Source organism: Sciurus carolinensis, chromosome 4, assembly GCF_902686445.1.
Source record: "Sciurus carolinensis chromosome 4, mSciCar1.2, whole genome shotgun sequence".
Taxonomy (NCBI): Eukaryota; Metazoa; Chordata; class Mammalia; order Rodentia; family Sciuridae; genus Sciurus; species Sciurus carolinensis.
Genome location: NC_062216.1, coordinates 169,501,708 through 169,515,515, shown reverse-complemented (window position 1 = coordinate 169,515,515; position 13,808 = coordinate 169,501,708). Strand labels below are relative to the sequence as shown.

The window sequence follows — 13,808 nt, the reverse complement described above, 5'->3', positions numbered from 1 at the left end:
AAAGATAAAGTGAGGCCTAAATGTAGTCCCTATATAGTCTGCACTGGGGAAATTGTGCAGGGGATGGCAATTCTGGTCAATTATTTGCACATGTGGCCTTCATTATGAAATGCTCCAAAGAAGGAGAAACATAGGAAAAAGGAAAACATGTTGTGCATTTTACAAATTCTTTTTCTTAGGTCTAATCAATTTCACACTGAAATGTACATTACAAATTCTTTTTCTTAGGTCTAATCAATTTCACACTGAAATGCACATTACAATTCAACTTTCAGTAGATTACAGGATTACTGGTTAAGTAATTTTAAATAAGGTTAAAATTTAGTAATTCATTCTGGATGCTTTTCTTTTAACTAGGCTTCAGAGATATTTTGCCAAGATTTACCTGTCAGAAGAAAACTTACTTTTAGCAGAAAACTTATTCTCTTTTCTAGTTCGTGCAGTTTTCTTTAAACAGCCATCACAGACAAATCTAAAATGTAAACCAAGACTTTGCTTACACAACATAGAGAGGCATTTAAGTTAACATAGATTATTTAAAAAAAAAAAAAAAAAAAAAAAAAATCTGTCATCCGCATAATGTTAATATTCAAAAGACAACCTGGTGCAACTATTTCTGCATATATAACAAAAGGTTAATATAATGAATACACACAGAACTTTCAGAAATCATTAAGAAAAAATGTGAAGAAATGTGAAGGGCAAATAAACTGGTTTATATAGAAAAGATGATCAAAGATTACAAATAAGACAGGAATTATCTCTTGGTCAATCACACTGGTACAAGTGTTGATATTTCCTAAATGCTACATACATTTTCTTTGTTCCTCTAATACGTGTGTTTATGTAGTTTCTTATAAAAACCTGGGACCACATAAACCTCAATAATTAACTAAATGGGTTATAGTACATTACAGAAAGTATGCATCCATTATAAGATACAGCAGAGCTGGGCATGGTGTTACACCCCTGTAATCCCATCTACTTGGGAGACTTAAGCAGGAGAAGAGCAAGTTGAAGGCCAGCCGGAAAATGCAGCCAGACCCTGTCTCAAAGTTAAGAGCTTGCCACAGTGTCACAGGCTTGTAAACCCAGCTACTAGGGAGACTGAGGCAGGAAGATCACTAGTTCGAGGACAGCCTCAGCAACCTTAAAAGACGCTGTCTCAAAATAAAAAGGGCTGGAGACATAGCTCAGTGGTGGAGCACTTGCCTAGAATGTGTAAGGTGCTGCGTTTGATCTCCAGCACTACCCAAAATATAAAGATTAAAACTCCCCCCAAACCCTAAAAATGCAGCACACATAAATGAATGTCCCTGATGTATCAGATGCAAAACTTAAAAAACAGAACTAAGTATTTACATCAGTAAAACATATACTGGCTGATAAACAGAAATAATGTGGGAACTGTTGGTCATGGTTAGTCTGGTGGTGAGGAATTTGGGTGGGATGAGAGAAGTAAAAATCTCATTTTTTACTTTATAAATTTCCATACTATTCAAATTTTATAATAAACAAATGACTTCTGATTTAGGAAAAGCAAGCTTAATAATGTAAAGATTATCTCTAACTAGCTTCGTAAATTTTAAGTTGTAGTAACCACAAAAAAAACTCTTTAATCATTCTTATCAAGTTTATGAATAAATAAAGCTTTAAAGAAGGCACACTTCAAGACAATGCAAACAAAATTAAGTAGCAACTAAAAATCACATAATTTTGCTTAGAGTTTTTTTTTTTTGGGTGCTGGGGATCGAACTCAGGGCCTTGTGCTTACAAGACAAGCACTCTACCAACTGAGCTATCTCCCCAGCCCTTAGAATTATTTTTTGCAAAGAAAAAAATACATAATTTTTTTGGTTCTACTGGGGGTCAAGTTCCATATTTTCTGCAAAAATTTTAACTAGTCTCCCTTTTCCTATGTGACTAACCACCAAACCACATTAATAATTTGTCCAATGTATCACATTTGGCGATTCCATTTTAACAAAACCCATGAAGCCTCAGATTTCCCCTCTTTGGGAACAGAGCTGGGATCAACCTCATTACTGCAGAGTGCAGGTGGTCTTGTCCCTCTCTCAATGACACTAGGAGCCTATTCTACAACTACAGCTATGTAACTTGTCCCCATCCCCACCAAAAACTGTTGAAGTCAAACACTTAGCGAAATCATCATTTATCAAACCATTCACAGCATGTTTTCTAAAGTAGCAACAGGTGTTCCCCTGACCCCCATCAATTTGTTATCTTCTAATTTTTCTACTGCTGTATAAATAAGTTAAAATCTGCTATGCAACTGACATCTAACACCTGCTCTATCAAAAGATTTACTTTTGATTCAACAGCAATTTTAAAATAACACCCACCGGAATAAAATATACATATATGAATGAAAAGAATGCATGCAAATAAGAGAGGAATCTGTTTTTTATTTTTGGATTTTACGTTATTTAATGTTTCAAACATTAAATCATACTGATATTTTCCCAATCCAAAGAGAACATTTTAAAGACAGTGACTCTGAAGGTATAAAATAGTTATGGCAAAGAAGAAAACTTAATATTCATGAAGAAAAATTCCAGAGAAAACATTGATATAAGCCTCACCCAGCTGGCCAGATGATCTCATGATGAAGGACACAGATCTGATGCATCTTCCTTCCACACTCTGTACATTCGACAAACCTGAAATTGCAAGCCAATGCTAAGGTTAATATAGAAACATCAACTAAATTAATTTTCACTATTTCCTGTGGATTTCTAACAATCTGAAAGCTAGCCAAGGTCAAGTCCAAAGAAATGAAAAAATAGTTTAATGATGTTTTATTTTACAAATTATGTTTAGTGTTTCAGACAATAAACCAGTGTTTTAAAAGTGATAAAGTTCAGTCATTAAATGTGACAATTTCAAATTTGACTGTGGAAAGACAGTAGCAATTTCTGTACATAATTCAGAAATCACTGCTGTTTTTGACTTCTAAATGAGTTCAAAATCATCCCATTCATTGTAGGCATAACTAGAAAACTGGTATATTTCAGTGCTCCAGGTGCTGCAAGACCTCCTTACAAATGAAGGGATATGAGCATACACTGTAAATGCAGGACATAATGGAACACATCACTGTAACCCCATGTTTCACATGGGCCCATAAAAACACTATGAACAGTCGGGCTGGGGATATAGCTCAGTGCTAAGAGTGCTTACCCATTTTATGTGAGGACCCTGAGTTCCGTAACCAGTACCCCAAAAAATGAGAACCACCACACTAAAACACTGTCATTTAGTAAAATATATACGAATACTAACTGCAATTTATAAACTTAACAATGCGCTTAGTTCCTAAATGCTTTCCAAATTTGTACTAGCAATTTACATGTACATTCTGTAGATTTAGCACAAAAGAATGAAAGAAAGGAAAAAAAGTCAAAGCATATGGATTTGTCAAGAGAAACTACTTACAATTCAGGATCCAGTGTGTCATTTTTTCTCTTGGAAAATTGTTCTTTATTTATTGTACTAAGGAGAGAAAACAGACACTATGAGAAAAAGCAATAGAGAAAGATGAGTAATCTGACCACTGTTCAGACTGAAGGGATCAAACCTTCACAGTAGATAATTTAGATTCTTTAGGAATTTGTGTGTGAGATACACAAACAAACACACACACACACGTGCGTTCTTGGGCCACAAAAGCACGTTTGTGAAAAGGAATTTTCAATAGGATTTTATAGTACACAAATTTGACTTAAGATGAAATAAAGAACCCAGGTTTAATTATAAACATTCTTATTCTTTTAAAATCTGGTTCACTATTCTATACTTTTTTACAGCTTGATGTTCCTAGACTAAGTTATAAAAGATCGTGTGCACAGTGGGAAATAAACCACTACTTAAGAAAATTCTTTTTATCAGTAAAGTCTTGTCACTCAACATTTTCTATCAAGACAAAATTTCAACATAAGAATACATTCACTCCTTGGTATCAGAGGGGGCCAGGACTACTGCAGATACTAAAGAACCACATGTACATAATTCAGGTTCTTATAGTTAGCCAAAAAGGCTAATTTTGAAGGACAAAAATTCCATATCAAAATATATACATATACATATATATATATATATATATATATATATATATATATATATATACACACTTAAAACAATTTCCCATGGTGGCCCATTCTAATGTCCAGTACACCGCACCACTTAGGCCTCATTCCATACAGAAGCTAAAAGTTCTCACAATTCTACCTAGGATCAACTTTATGGACTCACTTTGATATTGTGATTTTTTCCTTACAAAAATGGGGACATTTCCAAATTTAAAAGCATTTCCTACACAAGTTATAATCTAGAGATTCATTTATCTTCTGAATGGTGATCTTGCTACTCTTAACTGTAATCTGAAGACAAAGCACCAGGATCGGGGAAAATGCGGACTCTCTAGCCCACTGTAGACCAGGAAGGGATTAAATACTTTTCAAAATCAGAGACATACTGTCTTAAAGTTTGGAACATTTGGTAAGTCACTTCTAGGGTTCCAATGATAAGGTAACTTTCCTTTATGTATCAGTGAAACCTGCCCTGGAGTAGACCTCCCTGCTTTAGCTAAGAGTCAGTATGCCTCCTTAGGAAACAAGGGTTCACAGAATATACTGTCATAGAGTAGAACCCATATTTCAATATGTCAATAGTGACTGAAAGGGAAAGTGCAACTTTACAATCTAGTATGGAAATATCAGGTTTTCTCTGAATCTTGTTTCTATTATTTTACTACTTTTGTGGATTGCACTGAACAGCTTCTGTTTATTACAGTTAAATATGAATCTGTAAGCATAGTTAAATTACACTAAACAGCTATTCTTTCTTAATTAATTAAATCATCCAAATTTGAAATACTTTAGTGTTTCTAAATCTTAGAGATTAAAACTACAGTTAAGGCTACATGTTTGAAAATTTTTCTTGGCATTTAAAAACTAGCTTATGAGACTGCAAAAATCAACCAGGTCTGTTAAAGCCCCACATGTTGTTAAGGCTGTTATTATTTTAACCTCCTTCAGACTTAATTAATAGTGAAGACTTCTTGCACTAACTTTTCATTTTTTAGAAGACAGGGTGATTCCTTATAGAAAACTTTTATTACATCTAAGCCGACTGTCCAATGCAGACATTATTCCCTAGATCAGCACTGTCTAGAACTTTCTGCCATGTTGGACACGTGCTGACAACTAGTCACAAATGGCTACTAGGCACACGAAATGTGAGTACAACTGAGAAGCTACTTCTGGTTTTATTTATTTTTAACTACATTTACTAACAACCTGAGACTAATGACGGCACCAGTGTAACACCTCTTAGAAGCCCAAGCATGATCATCTGAAAACAAACTGAGGGGAGAAAGGGAAAAAACAAAGACAAAAACAAAACACTTCTTAAAATAATGCAATTACTTACGTCTGGGGCTGGGAAGGGTCATCCCCCAAAGAAACGCTCTCCCCTTGGATTTCATTGAAACACTTCTCACAGAAATGATACCTGTCGGCAAGAAGGCCATACTGGGGTGAACTGTTCCGTTCACACAACACAGCCCAAGCCAAGCAACGAAGCCACCAATCACAGCAGGCCAAGGAGGGGGACGGGAGCAGAGAGCAGGTCATCAACGGCGACAAGGACATTCAATGATGCAGATTTATGGGCCCCACAGTTTGGGTTTTTTGGTTTTGTTTGGTTTTTTGTTTTTTGCAATCAAAGCCAAGTGCAGACAACGACAAGCATGAGGGAGGGAAAAAAAAAAAAAAAAAAAAAAAAAAAAAAACACAAAACAAACGAAGAAATGAGGGATTGCAGGACAACAAAAAACATAAAAGCAAGACAGGACAACACAAAGCAGAAAGCCAAGGCAAAGCACAGATTAGCATTAAATATCTCAATGGGATCACAAGTAACAAATGATTACAGCAAATAAAACAAACGTTTCATTTACAAAGACCCATACCCTTTCATATCACTATGCTATTTGATGTAAATAATCAGGAGGAGAAAGAATGGTAAATATGCCAGGGAGAGGATAACTGTCGCTCTCACCATTACCTAAAGATGGCAATCACACACTTCTTCCCACTTTCATAAACAAAAAAAGGACATGCTAGGGATACAGTAGAAGGAAATAATTCCTCCAAAAAACCAAATGATTAAAAAACATAAAATACAATCCTAAGGAAGCCATAGTAAAAAAAGATTATTCTTCACTGAAAAGCTTGCACAAAGCAGTTAAATACAGATTATAGCCATCAAGTGATATACTTCAAAAGGCAAAATAAAAGAGGCAGTGGTGTTTACAGGTACATGATTAAATGTGCCTTGGTAAAAGATGAAAAAGTACTGTACATTGTTGTCAGAAATCCAAAAATGGTGTAAACCAAGAATGTAACATGAGAAAAGTTTCATGCTGGTTGTTACATGAATTTATCTGGATTCTAATTCCTACAAAATATTAGGAGTTCAATGAACTCTAATACGTAAAACAAAATTTTCAAGGCTAGAAATGCATCTGTAGCACACAAGTTCAACAAAATTGCAACACCAAGGGTTTGGTGTTATTAAAGAACTAAAAGGTACCTAACCACCCATTGCTATTACTGTCAGGGGCTCCAAATAAATACCCAATGCAAGCTACACTGGAGGTTCATTAGTGAAAACAGGAGATTAATCATGGTTAAGACAGATTCGTTAATGCAACTTTTGTGATTAAGGCTACTGACTAGGAAGGAGAAAATAAGAAATGCTTAGTTCATGACAAGACTATCAACCTCTGTCATACACAGTTTTTGCAGGAAAAGTCAGGTACAGAGGTATTTGAAGGGTTTTCTTTTAATTTACTTGGGAGGCAAAGCGAATTCTCTAGAATCCTGTTTTCATCTCTTCTAAGAACAACTACCTAGGGATAGGCCCCACATGGCCTTGGGTTCCTCCCTTATACAATAAAAACCCAGGGTTGGGGTATAGCTCAGTGGTAGAGTGCTTGACAACAACATGTTGAGGTCCTAATTTCTATTCCCAAACAGCAAAATAATAAACAAAAGCAAAATGAGGGCCCAGACAACTTAAGCAAGGCTACTTTTTGCTAGGAAATTTTAGAATTCTGCAAACAAAGGCAGAAAACAATAATAAAACTTGTGGTGTACAGGTGTTTTCAAGCAAGTTACATAAGAACCATGATGTACGTGTGCTCGTCCGTCTGCATGCACTCCCTAGACATGAGGACACATGGACTATAGTCTACACATGGTCAAGCTTACCTGTTCTGGTAGCTGTAGTACGTGGCATCACGAGGGATTGTGCATAACTGTTTGCCATAGCAACACAGTGTCTGTGGAGAAAACTCCAACTGCAAAAGAAATAATTTGTTAAAGAGCACAAGGACTAAACCTAAGTTAGAACAGTTACAATGGCAAATCTAAAGAGTGAGTGATCTTAGTTCTCATTTATGTTAATCACAATAGGGTACTTCAGTTTCCAAAGAACATTCTAAGTTGACTACTATAGAAGTTCACCATCTGAGATAGACGAAGCAGTCTCATTTTTTGTCACTATTCCACAGACGACCATTCTAGACAAATTCAGCTCAATATTACACAGATATGCAAAGGCAAGCTAGAACATATTCATCAATGTGCACATACAGTGGAACATGACAAAGCCCCTATTCCAGATGAGCTTGATCGGATTATTCAGCATTCTAAGTGGTCTAGTTTGCCATACAATTCACATCTGTGTACAAAATGTCTTCAGAGAAAGCCCATTCTACATGAACACACACTACTCTGTGTGCAAGTAACGAAAATGCATTAAGAGAAAGGTCCTGTTGGAGCTGAGGACGTAGCTCACTGGCAAAGTGCAGGCCTATTGTGCATGAGGCCCTGGTTTCAATCTCCAGAACAGCAAGGTTGGGGAGGTGAGGGAGAGGGCAAAAGGGAGAGAGAACTTAGAATTTAAAGGCAGATTTTAAAGTCATTTCTTACCTTTCTGCCACAACAATATCCAAGGCTTTGCATGACTGGGTCAATTTCTTGTTCAAAGACCTCAGAGAGCTTGGAGCAGTATTTGTATACCCGCGATGTTTTCCGGTTATATAACCAGGCATTATTGAACATCAGCCAAATATCATCCACATATTGCCAAGGCTCTTGATATTGTCCAGTGTCTAACTTCCTCTTGATAGTAGAAAGATCCATGGGGCTCTTCACAATATCAAAATAATCCTATAAGGACAAATGACACCAAACAACATTATTTGCACTGCTACTCTCAAGAGTCCAAAAGTGGAGATAACCAAAATGTTTACCAACTAAAAAATGTATAAATCAAATGTTATATTATCCATATTATGGAATATTATTAGACCATAAAAAGGGATGAAGTAATGATTTTTTCTTTTTAGAGATGGGGATTGTGCTGTTGCCCAGGCTGGCCTCAAACCTCCTAATTCTCTTGTTTCAATCTCCTGAAGAGCTAGATTAGAGGCTCACACCACCATGCCCGATTTGGAAGTACTGACTAATGCTATTAAATGGCTGAATAACCCCTCCTGCCACAAAAAAACAAAAACCCCAAAATATTATACTAAGTCAAAGGAGTCACAAAGAAGCACATATTATATATTGCCACTTAATGAAATGTGCAGAATCCAGAGGCAGAAGGTATGACTGGTCACTGTGGGTGGGGATGCTAGTTTGGAAGAAAATGGCTAGTGATTTTCTTGGATATGCGGTTTCTCTGGGGGAGATTATGAAAATGAATTAAAACTGAGGTGACTGTTGTCCAACTCTGAAAATATATACTAAAACCCTCTGAACTATAAACTTTAAAATGATGACTTATATGTGTAAAATACCTCAATAAAACCAGTACTAAATTAAAACAAAAGAAAACGAATACTTACAGGAATTCCCAGAAGCTGTGGATCCACAGGTTGACGAAAGGGAAGGGATTCTGGGTCCTGACGGTAAAGTGCCTCTAATGTTGGCATCAGGGCCTGTCGTAGTTCTTCTGGTTTGAAAACTTTAAAAGTACATTTAAATCAATTATCAACTGAAAAAACCAGTTTTAACAATGTTCAAGCTGAAGTTTTTTTAAAGTATCTAAGACTCAAAAATACCAAAGTGATTACAATGGTAATATAGGTCAGTGTGGACTGTTTGCTGAGCATGAGAGGGGCCCTAGGTTCAATCACCAGCATGGAAGGTGACTACACTGTCCTCTGGGAAACATAACAAGGGCTTGCTTCCTGATTCTAACTCCTGTTCTTTTCAGACCGTACATTCAAAACAGCATGACTTCTTACCACAATTTCAGTTAATTTTCTAGTCACAAATTCAGTTAGCATAGACTTGTCTATGGAGAAATAGAAGCCAAGGGCTATTAAAACTTTTCTATGAAGAGTCTTCACAAAATAGTCCAAAAGATACTGGTGGTAATAGAACAGAAAATGTTCTTTCATAACACCAGAGTTTACTTTAACAAGCCAGAAATTAGACATGGTTCTGTCCTATCGCTAAAGGAATCAAAGACACCGAAAGAGTCTCTCATTAAAATGCCTGATGTTTTAGAGCTGAGGAGAAAAATTGGTGTATTATTTTAATTGTGGATGTTAGATTTTATGTGTAAAATAAGGATGGGATGGGGGAGGGAGCAACTAAAATGTTATTGCTACAATATGAAACTTGGTTGTTTATGTTGTTTTCCCAAAAGTCAAAGATTTGCTGGCATTTCCAGCAAATGGAATTATTTTAAGATATGAGTCAAGAAACCAGGGATTAAGGGTTCAAAATAGAGTAAACAAAACAAAAACACAAAGGGAGGGTGGTCTTGTGAGTTGTGGATCTGAAAATTAATTTTACCTTCAGGAAGGTGTTATTTGTTAGTACTTTCGATATTATTTACTTCAGTGAGGAATTGCCATGAAATAAAAAAATTAGAGGAGAGAGTTGACTCTCAAACGAGTAAATTTGTGAGATTAGAAATCTAAAACTTTTTTGTAGACAGACCTTTTATTCATTTATTTATGTGGTGCTGAGAATTGAACCCAGTGCCTAATATATGCTAGGCAAATGCTTTGCCACTGAGCTACAACCCCAGCCCAAGAGATTAGACGTTTTAAAGAGAAATCCCTAATGGTAAGACTGCATTTGTTACAGCCTACATTGAAATACCATCTCAATACATACATGTCTTACTTTTAAACGAGTAGATTACTTACTTGCAGGATCACCAAAAGTCACAAAAACTGTTAGTCAACTAGTTTCTGTAGAAGTTATCTGAGTTGAACACTTTGCTCAGGTATTGTCTGGATGAGTGACCTGGGGCCAGTTACCTAAATTTGCTAAGTCTCAGTTTTGCTGCCTGTTAAAAACTTCAGAGTTGTTGTGAAGTTACTAAGTGAGATAGCTGTTAGTCCATGTCACAAAGAAGGCAAACCATAAATGCTTACTGTTATTAGCGCTATTCTTTCCTGCATTTTAGTAAAGGGCATAATTTAGCAATTTCTCTTTTCTGAAAAAGAATTTCTCAAGGGTGGTACTAACGAACAAACCCTAAATAAATGAGCGGCATGACTGACCCAGCAGTCCTACTAAGTGCAGATACCTACAGGAAAGAAAAATTCTTTTCCAGTGATAGTAAACCAGGCCTAGGGTCCCAAACTTAATGAAATCACATTATCGTTAATTTCTGAGGCCCAAGAGGTCTGATCCTGTTCTATTCTAGGTCTTTGGGTTTTTCTGTCTATCTCTAGGATCAGACATCCTAAAAATCTTACTCTTTTTCTTTGACTGTCCTGGAGCTGGAGAAGACTGGGTAGCTGAAGTACTTGGCTGGTCTTCCTCCTCTTTTGTATCAGTTTTCAACTCTGTCACTCTCTCTTCTGTTTCTGTAGGTTCCACTTTACAGTCTTCGGCTTTAGCCTAAAAGATAAGGTGGGTATTTTCAGTATTCCAAAAACATTCAATTGGGAAGCAATTCGATTATCATCGTTATTTACTCTCTCCCACGGACGTGTCTACAGTCTTTCTCACTTGGAAATCAATGTAATGAGACCTAATTATCAGAATATTTTCCTACAAGATTTTTTAAAAATTGGTTTTTTAGACTGAGGTCCTAATCACAGCAGTTACCTGCTCTACTCTTACCTCTGGAATATCCTCTGGCTGAGTGTCTGCTGGTTCTGGTTGATCCACTTCCATTTTGGCATCCATTTTTACTTCCTGTGAAGGCTGCTTCTCAGGAATGGTCTGAGAATTCACTTCTGTGCTACTAGTAGATGGAGGGTTTGACACCTGTCCTTCAATGCTTACAGCTGGTTGGGAAAGCTAGAGGGAAAGAAGGGAGAATAGACACCAAAAGTTTGCCAATTATACAATCAGAATTTAAGCCACATAGAATTAACCACCTATTATTTTGGCAAGTGCCATTATATTCAATTACATGTGTCCTCTTAAAATGGTTGCCCACTTTAAGAGGAGATTAAGGCCTTGCCAATACTAGCAGGCTTATTGTTTTTTGGTAATTACCATTGTGTGGCATTATGTGAGCAGTGGAATGCCCAAGATGACTTTCTCAGAGAAGCCCACATTTATCAGGAAATAAGCAAACAAAAGAATAACTGTGCTTTTTCCTTTTAAACCTCTTGTTAGGGAAAGTTTCGAACATACAGAAAAGCAGAGAGAACAAATTAATGAACTTCCACACACAATGATTATTTTGACTCAATGCATTCTAATGGATCCTGGCAATCTTAAATCTTTCCCTGAAGACCTCCAACAAGAAATGTCAGGGGAAGTAGCTCAGTGATAAAGTGCTGTGTGCAAAACCTGGGTTTGATTCCCAGTATTGCATTAGGGAACAAAAAACTCCCAGTGAGTCAAATTTTTAAAATATACCCTATTAAAGAAAAATATAGAGCAAATTCAGTCTTTTTTCTGCCCTTCCTTGGTCATGATGATACAGTCAACGACGAACAGTATTTTATGAAGAGACAGTCACTTATGGGACCTTAGTTCACAAACATGACTCAGAGCTAAAATATTATCATCCATGATCAAGGCAGAAATTCTAAGCCTAACAATAGTTTAATTTCAGTTATAGATGGACACAGTACATTTATTTTATTTTTTATGTGGTACTAAGGATTGTCCATTGCCTCACACGTCAATCCAGTGTTTAACCACTGAGCCACAACCCCAGTCCCCAGAGTTCTTTCAACAAAGATTCATATGCTATATGAATATTGGGATCTTTCAGCATAAAAATAACTGACCTCTCACAAAGAAGCTAATTCTCTCATTTTCTGAGTTCTTTTCTTCTTTGGTGGAGGGGATGGAACCCAGGGCCTTGTGCATGTTAATGCTAAGCAAGTACTGTACCATTGAGCCACACTCCCAGCCTGATCATAACTCTTTAACTCTGTTTAGAGTTAGAGTGCTGGCATGGTGGTACATGCCTATAATCCTGAATCAGGGCAGGAGGATTGCAAATTCCAGGCCAGCCTCAGCAATTTAGTGAGAACCTGTCTTAAAAATAAAGTAGTAGTAGCCTGGTGTGGTGGCACATGCCTGTAATCCCAGTAGTTGGGTTAGGGTGAGGCAGGAGAATCACAAGTTCAAAGCCAGCCTCTACAAAAGCAAGGTGCTAAGCAACTCAGTGAGACCCTGTCTCTAAATGAAATACAAAATAGGAATGGGGATGTGGCTCAGTGGTTGAATGCCTCTGAGTTCAATCTCAAGTAAACCACCCCCAATCCCTGCAAAAAAAAAAGAGAGAGAGAGAAAGAGGGAGAGAGCGCGCATGTGCGCAGGCAGGCTAAAAAGACCCAGAAATTCATTAATTTGAGCTCCTTTTATGTTAGGCAACAAAATGGAAAGGGTTCCATTCTATCCATGGAAATAACAAAAGAAATAAATGAGACTAGTAATAGTGCACATTTGGTTCAAATGATTCTGTGTAAGACCCAATCTCCACTTACTGGAGTCGCAGGCTGCGGAGGCAGCAGTGGTGCTGTTGGTGTGGGAACGGAGGCTGCTGTACTTTGCTGTGAGCGAGGCTGTTGTTGGGGCTGGTCAACTGAAGGAGCAGCAGGAAGTGAAGGTTGCACTTGGGGAGGAAGCTGGGTTGTTGGTGGTGTAGGTGTTTGCCTAGATGGGGGATGTAGGGCCTGGGGCTGTTGTCCAGGTGGCATGGCAGGAGGAGTAGGAACAGGGGCTGGAATTGCTGTTGCTGGTGGCTGCTGAGCCCCTATGCTTGGGGGAGTGTGGTGAGGTGTTGGGGTACGACTAGGTACAGGAGAGGGAGAATTTTGATGCAGAGGTTGCTGAGGGAGAGGGGGACAATGAATGTGGCTCCCTTGAGACCCTGGAGGCATTATAGGAGAGTTCACTGGACAGGAAGAACTGGACATTTGTGCCTATATTAAAATGAAGGGGAAAAAAAGGTATTTATATAGGCAAGTTACATACATTTAGGACATAAAATGATTAAACAGAAAGCAGCAAGTTCTCTATTTAAAATGCCCTACGAAAATCCTACTTCTGGGGCATTATCTTTGGATGACATGACCGATTTAGTACTTAACTGAAGAGACTTCAAACCATTCAGCAGAATGGCTTTAGCACTGCAGAGGCACAGGAGACTGAGTACACAGAGCTCCTAAGACCTTTCAGTCACAATTCCTCCTACATTACAGTCTCAACTTTCAGTTCTGAAAGTGTTTTATGCCTCAAAAAAATGTTAAAAGCACCAATTTAAATCACAAAGTAATT

General features: G+C 37.4%; 1 protein-coding gene across 2 annotated transcripts in view; it reads right to left on the bottom strand.

The window, feature by feature from the left end:
* The window catches only part of Ep300 (E1A binding protein p300), a 75,688-nt gene that overhangs the window by 12,033 nt on the left and 49,847 nt on the right, over positions 1 to 13,808 (bottom strand). For both annotated transcript variants that reach the window (XM_047548886.1, XM_047548887.1), the window contains 10 exons: positions 13,016 to 13,453; positions 11,184 to 11,363; positions 10,814 to 10,958; positions 8,939 to 9,057; positions 8,019 to 8,258; positions 7,296 to 7,384; positions 5,452 to 5,532; positions 3,457 to 3,513; positions 2,604 to 2,681; positions 405 to 472 (listed from right to left, as the gene is read on the bottom strand). In XM_047548886.1, the coding sequence (XP_047404842.1) occupies positions 405 to 472; positions 2,604 to 2,681; positions 3,457 to 3,513; positions 5,452 to 5,532; positions 7,296 to 7,384; positions 8,019 to 8,258; positions 8,939 to 9,057; positions 10,814 to 10,958; positions 11,184 to 11,363; positions 13,016 to 13,453 (1,495 nt within the window). The remainder of the gene's footprint in view (positions 1 to 404; positions 473 to 2,603; positions 2,682 to 3,456; positions 3,514 to 5,451; positions 5,533 to 7,295; positions 7,385 to 8,018; positions 8,259 to 8,938; positions 9,058 to 10,813; positions 10,959 to 11,183; positions 11,364 to 13,015; positions 13,454 to 13,808) is intronic.